Here is a 19,671-nt window from a genome sequence, read left to right as displayed (position 1 = left end):
CAAACTCTGAGGATAAAAGCAATTTTGGAAATGATGCCTTTCTTTGAAGCGAATCTCAAAATGGAGGTTGAAAACAACCAGCTGCTGAGTTTCCCCAGGCATTTTTGGACTAATCACATTAGCGAGAGTTAAAGGCATATCTTGATGTAATGGCCAAAATCAGAACGTTTCTGGCTCTGCTCAGGCACATGAAGATATGCTCTGTGTTGAGACTCATTACCGAATGGCAAGCAGCAGCTCTAGCTGTGCCAGCCAAATCCCAGAGTCAATCAGAGTCAGTTTTTCAGCTTGATTTGACTAGATTTTTTACTCACACGTGGATTTGCCAAGGGGCACAGAGATGTCATAAGCAAAAGCAGAGCTCTAGCTGCTTTAGGAGTGCAGGAGCCAAATGAGACTTTTGCAGAGTGTCTGGGCCTCTATTGCTACGCAGTAGCTGAGCAAGGGTTTGCATTTCTTTTTAAGCATCTTAATAATGTATTGGTCCTGCTCTAAGAGCCTAAGTCCTTAAAGGGATCTAGGGTGTTTGTTTTCAAATGACCTGCATTCAGCTGGCACTTTTCCCTTTGCAGTGAATGGGGCAGTGTGCGTTCGGTGAGCCTGTGTCAAGCCTGCATGTCTCTGCATGTGTGTGTTCACTAATGTTTGCAAAGCGTGCTCCTGAAAAATTGACCTGTAAATCCAAGGCTCAGCTCATTTGGCCAGGATGCTGGCAAAGGATGTGTCTGGGGTACATGTGGACCCGAGAAGTCAGAACTTATTGTGGCAGGCGGACAGCAAATTCCAGCTCTCAGTAGGAGCAAGTAATTCTTCAAGGCACAGGATCCACGCGCTAGAGACCCAAACATAGTTTCTCCACAGACTCCAGAAGCTTGAAAAACACTCAGAGGTTCAACTGGAAAGTCCCCAGGGCAGGGTAGCGAGCTGGCAAGTGCCTGAGAGGGGGGTACTTGTTAGTCTCGTCATGTTTTATTTTCTTAGTAGTTTAGAAAAAAGATATATATTTTTTAACCTTTAGAGTGAAACAGCTCACTCTAGTATTTATGATAGAAACCTATTAGAGGCAGGGCCACAGCTGATCCTGTCAGGCAGTATCTGGTAGTCATTGCTGACCCACTCATAAGACAAAATAAATCTGTGCAAGGCACACACTGAATCTAGCAAACTCTTCACCTGCCTGCAGCCTGAATCATGCTTGCCAGCTCATCCTCCAGAGATAAAAAAAAATGATTCTGCCTCTAAGTAAGAAAGAGTCTTTGCAGTGTTTTACTGATTTGCTAGAGACACTGTTTTCAAAGAGACACTGGTAGCTGTCTCTATACTGTACTTTGTTTTTCACTGTGCTCAAGGTTAGCAAAACTATTAAGAGGAGGCAAATAGAGCAGAGAGCTGCAACTTGAAAACAAAGGTGAATGGCTTGGAGACTGTTCCACACCTGATCAAAGATGAAAAAGATTTCCCAGACACTGAGATCATGTCTGTGTTTCCTTCCCTAAGAATTGCAGCGTTTTAGCAGCATAGCTGGCTTTGTGTGGAGCAGCAGTGGCATCTAGTGATCACACTTAGAAGATCACTGTGGATTTATATCAATGAGAAAAGAGGTAGTATGGGCTAAGGGCAGAGGATATAGCATGGACCTACTGTTGGCAGTGTCTGCAAACCTGGTCTGAACATACTGGATCTCTATCAGTTAGCAACATTTTATCTTCAAGGCATTTTTTTAGCATTTTTACTGCCGATGCTATCATGCCTTGCAAGCTGTAACAGCGAAATCTCCCACCAACCCTCTCTTTCTGTCATACCAACCTCGAGGGTTCAGCAGCAGCATTGGACTGTTTGCCTCTCACATGATGACAAAAGAAGCTGCTCTTCAGCGGGAATGGAGCCAACATTTCCCAGTCTGGAAGCAAATCAGTGACTCAGCACTGGCTAGCAGGGATGGAGAATGTGGCAGCCAACATCCAGTCGTCTGCCCCTCTGCAGAGCAGACAATCGCCCTCTATTCGTGCTGAAGAAAGGCCTCTTCTCCAAGAGTGCCAGGGGCCAGACAGGGAGCAGTATTGCTGCAGCTGGGTGAAAAGTTTACTAGTGCAGCGGAAACACAGTGTAAAAAATTATCATATATAGTAATCTTGAGTTCAAAAGGGCAGGATGTCTAATGTAACTGACTGGTAGTGTGAGAAAATGTAATCAGTTTTGCTTCTGCATTTTGGTGCAGATAAAACAGAGCAACAGATCTATATTTGAAAGAAAAATCATAAACAGTTTTATGAAAAGATGTCACTGAGAGAGTAAAAAAATGCAATTACAGATTCCAGTTGTGAAACAGTTCTAAGATATTTGATACCACTTTTTCTCTCTGGAATGACAAGTTCAGATCTCATTCAGCTTCACTCAGCTCTCCTCTCCTTGAGTGAATATCACTGATTGCAGGCAAGCTATAAATCAACAGTCTGTCCAACAAAGTTTTGATACTGGACTTCTGCATATGTGTTGAATGGCCACTAAAGACTTCATCTCCTTTTCCTAAGAATAGCCTTGCCCCCTTGTCGCTGGCCAAACTCGCTCACTCCAGTAGCCCCTCTGTAGTGTGTTTGCACTGACTGGCTCCTGCCTTTGGCTATGGGCTGGTGTTTGTACCTGTGTGTCATTTGGAAAAGCCACTGGAAGCTGTAGGAATAAAAAGCAACATGTGTGCATACACAGGTAGGTTCACACAGCAGAGAAACTATTATTGACAGAGAGCATTAGAAGCATAGAAACACCTATTAGGTGTGTCCTAATAGGGCTGAAAAACTGGTTTGGAAGAACTGCCTGCATTTCCTTAACCATAGCACCGTCCATCTGAAGTGCTGCCCTTAAATCGGGATTCTCAGCCCATTTCTAAGCCTTTCAGGCTGAGGGGCGGGCTCCTTGTTCACTCCAACTTCTTACCCTTTTTGGAGGACTCCTTGTGGCCAATACCATAGCATTTCCCAGGCAAGGGGAGTCCAGAGACCTGTGAACCTAAAGGGGAGGAACAGCTGCATGGGTCAAAGTGCTAGCAGAGCCAGCAGAGAGGCAAACCAGCATGCAGCAGGAATTTACTTGTGAGGGAAGTTCTGCCCTTTCCTCCTATTGAACTGGTATAGCAGATTCACACCCTTTGTGGTCATCGCATCAGCGGTGCTACTGCCACCACATTTGCATTTAATTTCCCCCCTTTTTAGTGTTCTCTGCTCTTCCAGAATCTCACACAATGACAATGAGAAATGACTGGGAGCTTTACCTATGGATTTACTTGGAGTTTGATGGACTGCTAGTTTCTATTTCCCCCACAAGTGACTTGACACCTTTTCTCACACCACATCCTACATCAGCAGTAATGTATGTGACATGGAACACCATGTCGTGTTCTCCTCCAGTAAACGCATCCCTAGTCCTTACCCCTGCTGACTGTCATGCCCCTCCTTGGCCTCCTCATCTGCTGTCCTCTAGTCTTGTGTCACACCTCTACTTTCTTAAATATACTGTAAATAGAGATTGGAAGATATATTTTTCACTATTTACACCAGGTATTAGTTTAAAACCTAAAAAGACTGGTGAGATGGGTATGCATATATGGAAATGTCATCTCACTATTGCAACCTCTGTGGATTCCTCCTCTCCACACCATTACATTTGGATGTTGCCATCTCTTGGTCTGCTATGTCTGGCCAAACCAGAGGCCCCTCCAGCCAGAAGTCTGGATTTTCAGTGGCACTGCAAACACCACAAATGTCCATCATCTCCTCCACAAATAATTCAGGTTTATGCCTGCTGAGTTTCACTTACCTTTCAGTTGCAAACAGGAAAGAGAGGGTGTATGATCTGTAGACTTTCTGAGGAATGCTATTTGAATCTCATGTGAGTTTTTTTCACAAGACAGATAATTCTGGAGTTCACTAAGTGTATATGTGTTAGAGCATATGTGGGAGCTTCCACAAAGTACTTTGCAGTAAAAAGACTATTCAAAGGGCAGTGTTAAAAAAGGCCTAAGTAAGTTCATAGCAACAGTTACTGCTTCAGGCTCACATTTTCTCACGCTTATTATTCTTTTCATTCCTGGCCATGTCTCTCTTTTTTTTTTTTTTCATGTGAAGGAGGAAATTTTGCTACTGAACCACTGCTTCTAGTCCCTGCTGTGCATTCAGCTACCCAGATCAGCACCCCACCAGATTGCTGTGGATCCACATGTGAGCCACTGGCCTGGCTGTCTACCCACCACAGTGTGATGTGCATAACACAGACAAAATCAGATGGCTGAAGGCTGCGAAGTTGCCTCAGGGGGAGGCTGTGTCTAGCTACACTGTGTTCCTACAGGACTCCTTCCCTAGGTATTTCCTACCATTAGTGGTCAGAGGCAGGATCCTGGGCTAAGCAGACCAGCATGACTATTCTTATCTTCTTGTAAACTCTCACCAAATCCAGAATCAATGAGTGCAAACAAGAGTTGGGAAAGAACAACCCAAATGCAGAGAGGAACAACTGCAAAAACTATTGACTACTGTGATGTAGAAAGTGTCTCTGTCTCTCCTGCTCCAGTATTCAAAATATGAGGCATTGTGTGAAGAATTTCCTCATGTTACCAACAATCATAAAGGAAGTCAGAAAGACCATAAATGATAAGGAAAAAGTCTATGTGCCTTTGAGAGAAAGGAGAGAGATGGCAACAGATCACACAACAGCCTTTTACCAGCCTGGCAGTGCCTGCTGCTGACAAAACAGATGCAGAGGATCAAATCCCAAGTACTACTGTGGTTGAATCGTGCATATGTCCACAAGATCCTGTGCAAACTGATATAAGCTGTGCTCTGAGCAGACACAAGCTTGCAAAGTCTTTGGGCTGAGCTGGCTGGGGAAGCCAACTCTGCACTGCAGAGCGGTAGAGAGCGCTGTTGTGCTGCTTTGCCCGTGGTTACTTGGCCACCTTCATCCAGCAATGGCCTGGCATACCTTCCTGTTAGCAGCACTTATTAGCTTAGTTTTGGGGCAGTATAATCATAGCTACAGCCTCTCCCCATAGCTGGCTTGTACCCATCTGGCTCACAGTACCGGCCAAGCAAAGCCAGGTGTGCCTGCAAAACAACTATGGTCGTATCCTGGCTGGGATTCAAGCATTCACTCCCTTTTTAATGCTTCACACGTGAACAGGGCCTCCATGAGCTGAGTCACGGTTCTCTGTTGCTGGCTTCCTTTTGCTGGGGCAGGCCGGGAGCGACCGCTGGGCTGCAAAGTGGGTGAACAACATTACACAATTCAGATCCCCACTGACGTCAGGCAAGTAACGGCTGCTTTCAGCCCATGGAGGATGAAAAGGTAGGACAGTGGGGGGGGGGGGGGAAAGAAGGTCCTTTCCTGTGCCAAGGATGTAGGGGAATTTTTTGGAAAAGATTTTTTTTACCATTTAAGAAATGACCTTATGTAGCAACAGGAACTAGGCAAGGCCTGTTTAACACAGTGCAATCTGTATCCCATTTTTTGTTTCATTTTCCTTTTTGCACTATAAGTAATATTTACCTGCTATTTGATATTTAAATAAAATAGTTGGCATAAATCTGAATTGTTTCATTACTTGCATATATTCATTGAAGAAGAAGAAAAGACAGGCTTTCCTATAAGCAGCCAAACAGAGCAGAGTTTATCCAACAGCACAATTCTTGCATAGTTTTCTCAGCTAGATACAGGATGTGTTTTGCTCATTACTGAATATGGGTTTGAACCCAGTTCTGGTATGAGTGTGCTGCACTGAAACAAATGCAACCTAAAGGGAGCCGCACATCGATCATCTGATCCTTTGATTTGTTGTCTATGTACAAGCAATCTAAAAGAAGCAAAGACAGGAGAAGCTTGTTTTCCCTCAAAATTCCTTGCACCTTTTGAGCACCCCTCCCCAAAGCACCCACAGGTGCTCCTTCCCTCCTCCCAACCTCTCTATTCACATATATTGCCTCCTAGAGCACCACTTCCTGCTGATTTGTGGTAAGCCAATATGGTTTGATATGGTTTTATCAGAGAAAGACTTGGAAAAGTTTGTAGGTTTTTTTTAAACCTGTAGTGAGCCAATAGCTGCTGTATGTTGTGTGTTGGATTAAGCACATCAAAAACTGCATCTTGCGTGCTGAGGAAGTCTGGGTCCAGTCATTGACTAGCCTGAAATGATCTGACGCTACAAACTCAGAGGACCTCCAATTCTGTGTCTTAAATCTTGTTAAATACTTTATGTTGGTAAAAGTGCTTTACAAAAAATAACTGAGCTCCTCATCAGAGCTGAGCAGGCAGATTTTCATGCTGTAGCTTTCATTCACCAATTTTAAGATCGCTCAAACTCCAGCTAATGCAAACCATAAAGACTCTTCTCTTCAGGGGGGAAGGGTATCCACAGCACTTCCCACGTGCACCGACACTGTGTTGAATCCACCTTTCCCACCCATGATGCTACCAGACATGTACATCGTCCCAAGAACACCGAACTGTCACCAAGCAGGGCGAAAGCAGAGGTGTCAAAGTAGAGCAGTTCCTGGGTGTTTAAGAAACTAGTCACAAAACCAGTTCCTGCTGGCTGATGGCACACGGGCTAGAGGTGCTAGTCTGCAGAACTCAAAGCACTCGCAGGGCTCTACACAGACCCACCACTTTGAACACGTCTTTCTCCAACAAAAGGGGAGCAAAACTGGAGCAAACATTGACATTGAGCAAGCACTGACAAGGGAAGTGTCCCATTAAGATGAATTTTCATCTCTTTACACTTCAATGGAGCTCATATCAGATGATGACATTGGCTCCTTGCCACTTAGTCAAGTGACTGTTGTCTGTGGATGGGCACCAGGTAACTCATTGCCAAGAGGTAAAGTAAAACTACAGAATGGTGAAATGACCTACACTATATCTGTATAAATAATTTCATGTACTTTAAAATGCATGTTATGAAAGTTCCAATCAAATTAAAAGTCTCTGTTAAAATTTTCAACTTGAACTTTTACCTGAAATGGAAATATAATTGTAAAGGCTGTATTTTATTTCAGCTTGAAATAACATGTTGTTGCCTTTTTACCAACCATTTATATTATTTTGGATGCATTCTAGTAAGATTTTTTGATAAGGATACAAAATGATAGTTTCTCCAGCTGCACTTGTGGATGAAATCAACTGTTTTCCACCTGCGATTCTGAAAAACCTATTTCTTCCATCAAAAAAGGATAGGCAAGTTTGAATAACCTCAGAATAGCTTCAGACCTGTTTCCACTTGCAGGACTGTAAGTATCCTCGCAACAGAATCAAATGCCCGTCCCTGGAGAGCTTCTATTTGATGACGTGGAAAAGCAACCTAATGAACAGATGTCACTCTGACCCTAAGGAAGTAGTTTCTCTTTAAATAGACTCCAGGAACTTAAAAAAACAACCAACAATACATTCATTTGGTCATATGGAAGAAAGTATTAGTATGAGGAGGCCTTAGGAAGAACAAAATGCAGAGGTTTATGCAAGGGAGACTCCTACCACCACTGTTCCCAAGGTCCTCAGAGTTGCAAAGCTCCTCTTCCAGACTGTGGTGCGTCCCCAGACCTCATTTGCCAAAGGGACTTTCTAGCGAAAAAATAACTGGGAACCTCTCTGGCGTTGCCTGGTTCTCTGGATCTTCTGAACATCTCTCCTCAGTACCAAGCGAAGTTGCTTCTACTGCATGTTCAGCAGAGAGATTTCTTCATTCTTATGGGGAACATCCTCTGAGTTACTGAACAACTGAGGTCATTCTAGTTATGGGAGACAAGAAAATTGAATGCTGTCTTAGAGAAAAGAAATTTTCCCACAGCAAACTAATGCACTGAGTTGCTGTGATTCCTTCTCCTCAGTCTGAGCAGTCCAAGTACAGGCCCCTCAAAGCACACTCATTGATACGGAATAGGTCTAAATCTCTAGGATTAGTATTTTATTGGTATTTCTTTCCCAAGACCAGTACCTGTGCAGTGCTTGCTAACTTTTCATTATTTAAACACATTTTAATGTGTTGAAAATTCATGCACTTGTGACATTTTATCAGCTTTTTTCAGAATGACAGTCCTTTTATTTTCATCAGTTAGGTATACAGCTGCACAGTACACTAATGCTAGGTAAAAACAGGGAGATTGATTCACAATGAAATTTTGAAAAGAAGTACATTTCCTTTAAATCAAAGCGGAAACAACTCTCATACAGTCCATAATCAGTGACTAAATTCTACATTATTTTAAATTTACTCATTGCTACAAATAATCATTAGTGACAATACTACTTTGATCTGAAAATAAGGCAGGGGAAGATTTAATCTACATATGTTTCAAATTTATAATGTTCATATTTGTATATTATTTTATATCCATACACTTGTATAAAACACAAAATAAAATTATCCCACAACAACAAACAGGGTATATTGTACAGCTTACATTTATGGCATACAATAAAACTGATATCACATCCTATAGATTTTAATGCATAAATTAATAAATAGACAATGATATATTAATTTGCAAATTTAACAAAAAAATAATAAAAGGAGGAAGATATTACATACAGTGGGACTGATTCATCATTACTGCTTTTACTCCAGATTAGAGTCATGGCAATTTTGCGTGATGGGAAATTTGGAAGTAATAAGGTAATGAATCACAGTCAGTATGTACAATATGGCAGAGCTACAGTATTTTAAGAGCAACTTGAATTTTTGGAAATTGAGTGCTTGAGCTTGCAACACTGAAGTTGAATTATCCACATTTAGTGCCTGCCTGTTTTAATACATATAGAAAAAAATCTGTTATTTGTCTTATGATATTCACCAGCTTTGAAAGACTTCTAAATGGGAAACAACAAAAGCAGAGGCTTCTGAGAAAATATTATGAGAAATTTACAAAAGGGATTGAGTCAGAAGTAGAAATTCAGCTTACAGCTTAGCCGGTGCTGTTTCACAACAAACTAGAACCAAATGATGGATCCCATGGCAGTCCAGTGGATCCAATCCATTTATACAGCGGCTGATACGCTGGCTTTTAATGATAAGTGGCACCTTAAGTATCTAATCACTCTATTTATAGGACTGAAACTCCTAAACTACTTTGGAACATTCATATATTTTACATACTGCCAAGCAGGCAAATATGAATTAATTATAAAAATGGCTGTAATCTAGATACTAGCTTTTAAGTCCACTGTAACCAGGATGTGTCATAATTTTCAAACAACTATAAATATATACCTAATTTAGCATTGCTGAGACTCTCCAGCAGTTAGTCATATGTAATAGGAAAATAGCAAGCCAGTGTTGTGGACAGATTTATGTCTGTTATTCTCATGCTTGCTGACTACGTTTATATTATAAACTACAATATCAGTAGAGGACTGCCATGGGAAGAAATGCGTGAAATACTGTTCAAGAATGTCCAAAGCTAGATGGCCTAGTAGGCGAGCGCTAATATTCGACACTAAGTGATACTTTCAATTGCTAGGGCTGCTTGTGCTTCCTTTAGTTGTGGCTTCTCCAGCTACTCACAGAGCATGATGATGAGGTCTAAGAGAGAAGCTGCACAACAGCCATAAAAAGTGCTTCATGGATAGGTTTTGCTGCAACAGATGGGCAATTTTCCTTAGAGCTTGGACAGAGACAGGAGGCAGCCCTGGGGGGCTGAAGGGTTAAAGGCAGCTGGCAATTTTACGTCTGGATTAGATTTAAATAAACAGTATGCTTCACACTGTAAATCAATGTTTATTTTACCACAGAACCATCAGCATCTACAATAGGGTGCCAGAGTGCATCTTCTCTAATCTATCCCATATCACACAGGAGCACAACTTTCAAAGACACGCATTTATACATCTGGTAACCACTTTTGTCCCCATTACTTTAATTAAAGTTTAGAAACTCTTTGGGACACACATACACACACACACACATAAAAAAAAATTTTTTTTGTTGCTGTCAGAAATAGGAAGTGCCAGGTGGTACGTCACCGTTTCCTGGTCCCACTGTTGCCACTGACAGACTTACTGAAACTTTTACTCATTTGTGGAAAGTGTACAGTTGGCGTTCTTTCAGTGGGGCCATACAGCCCCAGATTCCTGGCCGTGGCTGACTTTCGAAGAGGCTTGACACTGGGAAAAGGGTTGAAGACTTGCGACTTTGAGTTACTGGGCTGGGGAGATTTACCCAGGTTTCCACTGTCACTGGATGAACCAGAGGACTCAGACAAATGTGTTTGGCAGGACTGACTGGATGTTGACTCAGCATCAACTTTGCTATCTGAGGTGAGTTCCAGTGCTTCCAGTTTCAGCTGAACCACTGACATGTTTGCGCTGTTGTCCTTAGAGACTGGCTCAGCAGACTCTCTGTCAGCTTCTCGGGGAGTCCTGTCATCCAAACCACCACCTTCTCCTTCTCCAAAATCAGAATGTGCAGAAGTCTCCTCCTTTGCACCAGGACTACTTGTTTTACAGCTCTCACTCTGCTCATCTATTAGTCCAATGGTATCCCCATAGCCCAGCTGGCCTTTGGCCCTAGCAATATTCTTTCGATGAACTCGTATGTGAGTGCGCCATGGAGAGTTCAGTTTTGTTTTAAGATCTTCCTGGGGAATAGGAGACATTTTCCCTGCAGCATGACTTGGGATGTGAATGACAGCATTCTTGAGAGACCTGTTATTCGACTTCATCTTCTTTCCTAAAAGAAGGTGGTTTATCACCGGGGAATAGTTTACCTGAGAAGGAAGAAGGCTGGTAACTGGCCCTTTGTCTGAAAGAAAGTGTTTAAAGAAGCAGTGTTAAAGATCAAAACAAATTACTGTTCTAAGACAGACAATTTTGATGCCTGTCTTGAGGTATAGCAAAGGTTTGTAGGACTGACTAGTAAAATCACCGAACTTCTCTTACATCTTGGAGTCAAACAGAAAGACGAAACTTGTGCAATAAAGTTTTCCCGTCTCCCTCCCTGCTTCTTACCTATGGGTAAGTCCTGAGCCAGATATATTATGAAAATAAAGGGTATCAAAAAACAGCTCTGCAATTTTTGAAACTGCAAGAGTGAGAACAACAGGAAACTGGGTAGTCACAGAAAGCACTTGCATATCCATTGCAATGCAATCATTGCATTAGGTATAATCCTGCACAAGTTTTTTGCTGTTAATGGTATACTTGCTATAACTGAAAGTTTAACGTTAATATTAGCCTCTGATCTTCCCCCTCTCTTTCATTTCTCTTCCAACTGTAAGAAGCCATTCAGTCCTTTCATGATGTCAGTCACATAAGCCTCTCCATGAGGCCTGTGAGATTGAAGAATGAGCCAATATATTTTTTAATGGATGAAAACACACCAACTTATTTCCATTAGGTATTCTGATTAAATCAAAGCAATAGACTCAGAATTAGGTGACAGTTTCATTAAACCACAAACCTGGTCATTAATCATGATTAGTAAATTAGAAAGGCTTTTTGGCAATCCTTGGGGGTCAACATCTTACTGTTTGCACTGTTTCAGCAGGGTTTTGTTCAAAGCAGACACCTTGCCACTATTGAAAAAAATTTCCTTATAAATGAGCTTAGTGTTCATGAAAAGTTGCAGCTGTATGGACTCAAATGTTCCAGGTAGGATGGGTTTAGCAAATCTAGGAGAAGAATAAACTTCTCTACAGTGCTCCATCTGCAGGGTTCAATGTTGAATTGGTAAGATAACTCATAAGCAGGAAGGAATGAGTGGGGTGGACTGTATTCAGCTTGCACACCTATTAAAGTCTTCAGCTCCCCTGCTCATGCTAACCCCAGTGTTGCCCAGTTTGCCAATTGTGCAAATAGACGTTGTAACATAGATTGAAGCATGCTAAATAATGGACTGATCTCCAGCTCAATTCTCACACCAGTACTATTAGAGCTAGACAGACTGTCAGCTGCAACAGAACATTTGAGCCAGCTCCATAATCTGCCATGCCCTGATGAACTCAGGGAAGTTAGGATGATAGGAACCTATCTGCTCCTTGATCTAAAGTGTACTCATTTCACTTTTTACAATGCGTCAGCATGTCAACTCCAAGAATGCCAAAGATTTAATTTTTTAAATCAGAGATGAACACAATGCACCCAGATAGCAAAGACACCTTTAAATACCATTGTTCAGCTGGTCCCTGGGACCCAAAAAGATCCCAGGGTCATCATCTTCAGATCCTGACAAAAGAAAAACAAAAACATCATCTTCTCATTTACAATTTATGCATCCACTTTATTACAAATATGTTATATACTCTATCCTCTTTTGTTTTCTCTATTTGGTTAAATGTAAAAGAACATTATTTGCCTTGTCTCCTATCATGAAGTCAGCTTGTAATAAATCAGTAAGTAAAGCATGTTTCAGTATGTTACCTGCTCTGATATACACATGGTGAATCTGCTGTTGCTGCTTCTTCTTTATCCTGGAATATTGCTTTTTCAGTGCATTAATATCAGTGGTCATACGCTCCATCATCATGCTGTTAAAAGCAGCATGATATTCGCTTCGGCAAGAGTCTATCGCTCCTGGACTTAGTTCTGCAATGTTGCTGGAGCCCAGACTTTGTTCTTCATTCTGATCTGCACAGAGTGGGAATAAAGAGAAGATGAGGAATACATCAGCATAGTCAAGAGTTCCTCAGATTACCTGCAAGGGAAGTGTAGGCCTGATTCCTGTTGTCTTATTTACCTATAGTCTTTAAGGAAAGCAACTGCTATTATAATATGCATATTTAACACAGCTGCCATATTTTAATAAAAAGTATTATATTTCTAGAACTACTGCTTAATATTATTGGGGAAATATTTTTAAAGAGAGTACAAAACCAATCAACCTAACAATGGAAAGTGTGGAAATCCATTTTATAAATTACCTGAAAATACACCAAACCATCCCTACAGTAATTCAAAAATTATTAGAGACTCTCAGTTGGACAAATAAAAGGCTACCAATCCAAGTTATAAAATACATTACAGTTAAGCAGGCATGGGGTTAAAAATTGACCTAGTGATACTGAGCGAGAAGCAAGAAGAAGCAATAATGGCCCCACAGGGACAAAGCTGCTAGTAGCAACAGAAGAAATGGGTGCAGAGCGGCTGAGGAGGAGGCTTCTCTCATCCAAGAGCTGCAGAGCAACAGAAGCAGTGCAATTTATTTTCACAGCTATTTCTGCTGCATCACCAAGCTGGCACTCCACGGTGAGGGGGTAATTTCTTTTTCAAGGAATGTTTGTTTGTCTTTGGCTTAGTCTGCAATAGCAACTTGAGACTCTAAGTGCTAGCTTGAAGCAGCAGGTAGAGACTTAGAGTTCCTCAGGAAGGGAGAACAAAACACCACAGCATCAAGAGGAGAATTCCAGCATTTGGGTCTCGGCAAAACCAAGCCACGAGAATGATGATGTGTAACAAGGTAACAGTGACTGCTGACATCAGTCTGCCTTTTTCTAACTACAGCCATTTGATTTGCAGGCAGTGCCTCTTAAGATACAATGAACAATGCTGCCCTTACCCTGAACACCACTGAAAACAAGCAATGTTACCAGCTACCTGTGAGAGAGATCTAAATCTATCTTTTCTTGTAAGCCCTTCTCTGCCTCCTCCTCAGGAATGTAAGAGACAAACCTGAAAGTGCTGCACCTGTGAGAGAAGCTGTTTTGTAAGAATCCTTCCCCAGGGTATCATAAAATCAGCCTCCAAAGTCACTATTTCACAGACAATGATGCAAGTAAACAAACAATCTACTTTTCTCAATTGTATCAGAATTTTACTCTGCTTATAGAGCTCGCACAATCGAATGTACCATTCTGTCAGAAACTTTCTTTCAATGTGGAGGGATGTGAAAAAATGGTAACATTTTGTCAGAACACCCTAAACCATACAGTTTTTTTAAAAATAAAATTTGACACATCCAGAACATAAAACACTCTGAAGGTTTAGCCAAAAGGGAGGTGAAGTGACCTGAAGAATTCAGTTGCTGTTTCACCACTGACAGGTTCCAACTGTATTCAAGCGTATGCTAATAAAGGTCAAGAATATTTATTAAATTTACACTCTTCAGAAGATGCTGACTATTTAATAGCTCTCTTGGAAATTAGCAACAGGATAGTTTTTTTATTTTATTTTTTTATATGCTTGCTTCTTTTTTGTGACTGGGGAACACTGTGATTGGTTTTCTAAACATTACTGCGGCAAATATTTACCCCATTTATTGAACATAGCTTAGCTATGTTCAAGCTTAGCTTAGCAGGCATCTTCATAGACTGCAGAGCAAGCCATTTCACATCTACTGTAATCTCTATGTGAATTTAAAATACAATTTTCATAGCAGCTTTCACAGTTGAAGCTACAGATGATTTCTGCAAGGTCATGCAGATTTAACTAGATTTTTCAAAATCAACTGAAGCACCTTTACCTTTGATTTGTTTTTGGTACTTCTGGAGCTCAGGTACCAAAAACCCACTTAATGGTCCAAGACAGCCAATTGCATTGGCAATAGAGTCCTCATCATCTGGGTCATTCTCCTCATCACTGTCTCTGGTTCTGCCAAGCCTCCTATCAAATGAGAACATAAGGGAGATAGGAAAGACAGACACTGGTAAATATGATCACTAGCAAACATCTTCATCTTCTTCAGGTGCATATAAGGGAAGATGCCATCTGCCATTATCTACCTAAGATAAATAGTGACCCTATATGCTATAAGCAGTGCAGTTCAAACTTACCCTGAAAGGGAAGTTGATTTCACTGCAGCAGGGAAAGGAGTAATGTTGTACGTGTATTTCTCCCGTAATTCTGCCAGCTGTGGGAAGGGAAACTGAGCCATGGTATAAACAGACCAAAAAAAAAAAAAAAAACCCTCCCTGTACAGATTTTCATAGTCTTATGGGACTAAAGGCTGCACATCCTCATGTGCCATCAGAAAACATAAATGGCCTAGTTTTATGATGCAATCAATATTTCCTGTAGGAAAAATAAAGAATGACTCACTAGAAAAAGAACTTGGCTCGGAGTAAAAAATACGTGATAACATGAGAGGTAGCACAGGAGCATGTGCCTGTGAAATAGCCTTTATGTCTGAGAAAGACCTCAGGTGGAAAGAGGATAATCAGAAAAATACATTGTTTATGGAAATAAGTATCCCTACAAGAGTGTTCATTTTCCACAACATGAGAATGTAAGGGCTTTTTTTTTTTTTTTTTTTTTAACGACTGTACTTATTAAACAATCATTTTCAACCCACTCCTTGCCAGCACTTTGCAAACTTTCATCCCCCAATTATGATTTCACTTATACGAACGCATTATTGAGTTTTCTGGGCTCTTCCAGAAGACCTACTTTTCTGCCCAAGCATTCAACAAGATACTGACACTATCATACATAGTATGGAGCAGATCCTCACTTGATGTAGACTGTTACTGATCCATTAAAACCAATAGCATTATGCCAGCTGAGCCCCAAGAGTCTTTGTGATGGAAATCACTTCCTCAGCACAAAAGTTACAGCCAAACAGGAAGGACTTTACATTATCCAGCTAACTTTTCTCCTCTCACAGTTAAAAAAATAATCAAAGACTTGTTCTATGATGAACAAAGAAAGCACTCTGCAATACTCTGAATTCAAAACAGCAGTCCTCAGAACATAAAACAAGACTATTAAAAAAAAACAAAAAAACTTTAATACATTTTATTTATTCCATCACCGAGAGATAAAGAAGACAAATAGTCGCAAATGCATTTACTTTAGCATTATTTTTCCTTTAAGTCATTTTGTAATAATGGAATGTGCATCACCAGCTGACCTGGCATAAAGACACATCATACTCATTGCAATACCATTGCTGATTTGTTCCCTAGACTAGACTTCCCCCCCTGTTTTCACACTTACAACTATTCAGGACTTTCAAATAATTGACACACAATTCATTTGGAGTGTTGATGCCAAAAGGGAAAAAAAAAATAGCTGAAACGGCTTCTCGGAGCTTCTTTGAAAATCATAGCTTCTCCCCTATTTTGAAAATTAAATGTCTTCTGAAAGACAGCAACTTAAAAATTTCTTATTAGCTGTGACAGGAAATCTTGGCTTGCATGTTTTTCTTGTGCTATAAAGTCAGTGACGTTTTCATTTGAAGGCAAATGGTCTCAATTAAGATGAAGGGAAATTCTGAACAATTTCTACCTAATCCATTCATGAGCAGTGCCTTGTCTGAGCTAAATGCACTAAGACAGACAAAAATGGAGGCAGTGCTGGACCCTTCCTGACAGGAGGAGGAAAGAAATACTTCTCAGTTGCAATGATGCAGGCAATTAGGAGCAGGAGGAACATTCCTGGCTGGATCAGGAACGGGGCAATAGTGCAGCTGAAGAGATTTCTGCATGAAAAAGCTTTTATACCTTGAGGTATGCGCAGACTCTAAGGTAAGGAGAATGCCTTCAGAAACCCAGAGCATGCACTGAAGCTTTGCCACTCCATGAAACTACAGTGCTACTGCGAAAGACAAAGATTCTCTGGGGCCTGAACAGTGATATCCCAGCAGTCTACCAGACCAAGGAATTTTATGATCTGGAGAAAGACCTCCCTCTGGCCCAACATGCCTGCCTGTTTGTTTGATCTCCATCATACTTTCCTGTTTTTTTGCCATATGTCTCTCATATTTTCCCCTTCATGGAGCAGAGGTGTGTCTGGAATTTATTTCTACTCTTTATGTCAACAACCTTTTCAAGTAACTCGTTCCATATGCTAGTTACCCTTTATGTGAAACAGTCAACCTGGAGTCCTCCCTTTACTCCTTGCACCTACTGTTTTAATTATGCTTTCAGCTTTTGCATGTCTCCAGTCTGCGTCTTTTCCAGATGCTGTGCAATTTCTTCCATTGAGTTTACACACTTTTAACTTAATTACTTGTTATCAGATTAAGCTAAAGGCCTGCATTTGCAATCTGGCTAAGAGATCCACAAAAAAATTTTTATCCTTGTGCAAGTTCCACTGAAAATTCAAAAATTATGACAATAGACACCCGTGATTTCCTTTCAGCAAAGTTTCAGAGTCTAAGAATCTTGTTCCTAGTTTGCATGTGGCTTTGGATACCACTTGGTTAATTTTGGTGAAACTGTGCTAGTGGGATATGCCTACAAATAGTAAGTCTGATGCAGCCAAACTCATTAGCTTATTTATGGCCATAAGGGACAGATTCTGGAAACATAAAAAAAAAAAAAATTAACTCTCTTCTGACCTTAAATAAATAGCTTTTTGTCAATCTTTTGCCTTACTCTGAAAATGCAAAGCCTCCTATGCCCTCAGAAAAATACTCTACAAGGTGATGGGCTATGACTTCCAAAAGAGGGTGAGCAATTTTGCTTTTCCACATAGCTCACAAACACTTGCCTCAAGAGCAGTCGCAGCACACTGGTTGAAGGCTTTTCTATATCTCTTTTCACTAGGAAAAGCAAAACAAAAAACAAACAAAACAATCCCTCCTCCCCTCCAAAAAGTTTAATGGTGAATACACTCAAATCAGGATAACAATGTCTACATGAGATAGTCTAAAAATGTTACGATAACAGAGAGGGATTAATCCCTATTCCCCTCCACCACAGTAAACACACAGAGATTCCTCTCCTTTTCCTGTTTTCTTCTCATCTCCTTCACATTGGAATGTTTTTTTAAGTGCATAAGCTGAATTAATTTAGTTGCTTATAAAAATGCTCGCTTTCTGAGAAGGCATGAAAGCATGCACTACTCAAACTAGCACACAGTGTTGAGAGTATCTGCAGACAGCTGGCGTACAGCCTTCCGTCTCCGTATTAGAACTAACGGGGTTTATTAATAGGCCAATAAAACAACCTTACTGAATACTGTATTTGTTTAGCTTCTAGTCCTGAATACATACCTGGTCTAGCATCTGAAGTCTGCAGCACTTATCCTTATTTACCTTAATTATTTAATCTGAAAAAGGGATGAAGCTGTAGCCTTGCTTGCTCCTGCAATCCCTCCATGCTCTCCCCAGCACAACTAAAAAAAACTCTTGCCATTTAAGGGCCAAATTTGCAGAAGCTTTAAGCCCTCAATCCTAGGTACATGCACCATCTATATGGAAGAGAAGAGTCTTTAAATGATGAAGTTGTATACATGCTAGTGGGGCATGCAATGAGGGCAAGAGTTCCTCTGATCTAGTTTAGACATCTGTCCTGTCAACACTTGCTCCTGAGGCATCTGCCATGCCCTCTCTAACTCCTAACTAATTAAACAGGCCTTCTGGAGCACAGTTTGTTTTCTGGTGACCTAGAAGTGCCTGTAACTATTCACCCTCTTAAGTGAGGACACAGGTAGCTCAGATGCAAATGTCACTGTCATGGAAGTCTAAAGAAAAGTGAGATGACTGCCACTAACAGACTTCACTGATATGTGTGGGAAAGGCAAACTAGGATATTAACCCTTTCCCACAGTTGGAAAAAGTAATGAGGCATGAGTATACTGCTCTGATTTTGGAAAAAAAAAGAACATTTTGAAAACAAAGCAGCCTAAACATTAATCTCTGGCTGACTCCTCTGAAAAAACTTAAAACAATATATAAAAATGATGCTTTCAAGCAGCCTGGATCCTTTCATTAATGCACTGGTTCACATTTCTCTATTTTCTTCTCCAACACAGAGAGCAAATAGTTCAAATACAGCCTGGCACATGGGACGGGATTCATCTCCCCTCACACCAAACACCTGCATTGCCTAATTCTCTCCACTGAGGGTGAAGGGAGCCTACAGTGAGCAGCTCAGACAGAGATGGCTACACTGCCGATGCCTGCCTTTTACCTGATGAATGCTATCGCAACTATTGGGTGGTTTCTTTGACTGAGCAGACACACAGAACACAGACACGCTTCTCCTACTTTGCAAAAAAACTTTCTATCTACTATACTACTCCCATACCAGTGGCAATGATATCCTACCCTAACACTCCTGTAAGCGTCACACAGTATACACCTGCAATATGAATATGCATATACTTTCCACTAAGTGCTTCTAATTTTTTGCTGAAGCACAAAAAGACTGTTAATTTAACATATTCATATTATAATAACTGCAACAGTTAAGAAAGAATCCTTTCATCCCTGCAGTCTGTAAGCTACCTATGATTTATCTTCCATTATACACAACAAGGAAGAAAGAAATCCAACACTGAGTCACTTAAGCACACTTCGGTTTTCCCAGCATTATTTTTTGTTGCAAATGCTGCCACATCTTGCTGTACTGTACTTGAGGCCAGGAACTGAAACATAATGCATATGAGAAGGCACCAGTTTGTGCTGCCCTCCTCACACTTCTTCAATATCTGAACTGTCTTGGGAGGAACCATAACATCCACTTAAAAACCATGTGGGTACCTCTGACCAGCTGCATTTCTATTTTCGAAGCAAAACAAAGCCGCATTGCTGACCTCTCCTATCCCTAGAGCGCTCTCATTAGACAAAACCAAAAAAAAAATTCTGAAAGTGATCTTTTACTTCAGGGCAGTACTTCACCAGACTATGGAAGTGTATTATCCCAGACAGCCAACACATATTGCTTCCAATAATGGGTACACCATGTACAGTAACAAAAGTCACCTGTCGACTATTATAAAAGACATATATAACTTCATATTCTGAGACTAAGT

At 40.9% G+C, this 19,671-nt stretch overlaps 1 protein-coding gene across 3 annotated transcripts in view; it reads right to left on the bottom strand.

The window, feature by feature from the left end:
* Positions 1–7,977: 7,977 nt before the first annotated feature.
* TBC1D30 (TBC1 domain family member 30) overlaps positions 7,978–19,671 on the bottom strand; it is a 50,945-nt gene continuing 39,251 nt past the window's right edge. The window contains exons 10-14 of one of the 3 annotated variants that reach the window (XM_026070029.1): positions 14,745–14,857; positions 14,435–14,574; positions 12,397–12,603; positions 12,145–12,201; positions 7,978–10,780 (exon numbers count right to left, since the gene is read on the bottom strand). In XM_026070029.1, coding sequence (XP_025925814.1) covers positions 9,999–10,780; positions 12,145–12,201; positions 12,397–12,603; positions 14,435–14,574; positions 14,745–14,857 — 1,299 coding nt within the window. In that variant the 3' untranslated portion in view covers positions 7,978–9,998. The remainder of the gene's footprint in view (positions 10,781–12,144; positions 12,202–12,396; positions 12,604–14,434; positions 14,575–14,744; positions 14,858–19,671) is intronic. The other 2 variants (XM_026070030.1, XM_026070031.1) reach the window with 2 other exon arrangements.

Source organism: Apteryx rowi, unplaced genomic scaffold, assembly GCF_003343035.1.
Source record: "Apteryx rowi isolate R43461 unplaced genomic scaffold, aptRow1 scaffold_302, whole genome shotgun sequence".
NCBI lineage: Eukaryota > Metazoa > Chordata > Aves > Apterygiformes > Apterygidae > Apteryx > Apteryx rowi.
Note: the sequence above shows the minus strand (reverse complement) of the source record. Positions and strands in the feature narration are given on the sequence as shown.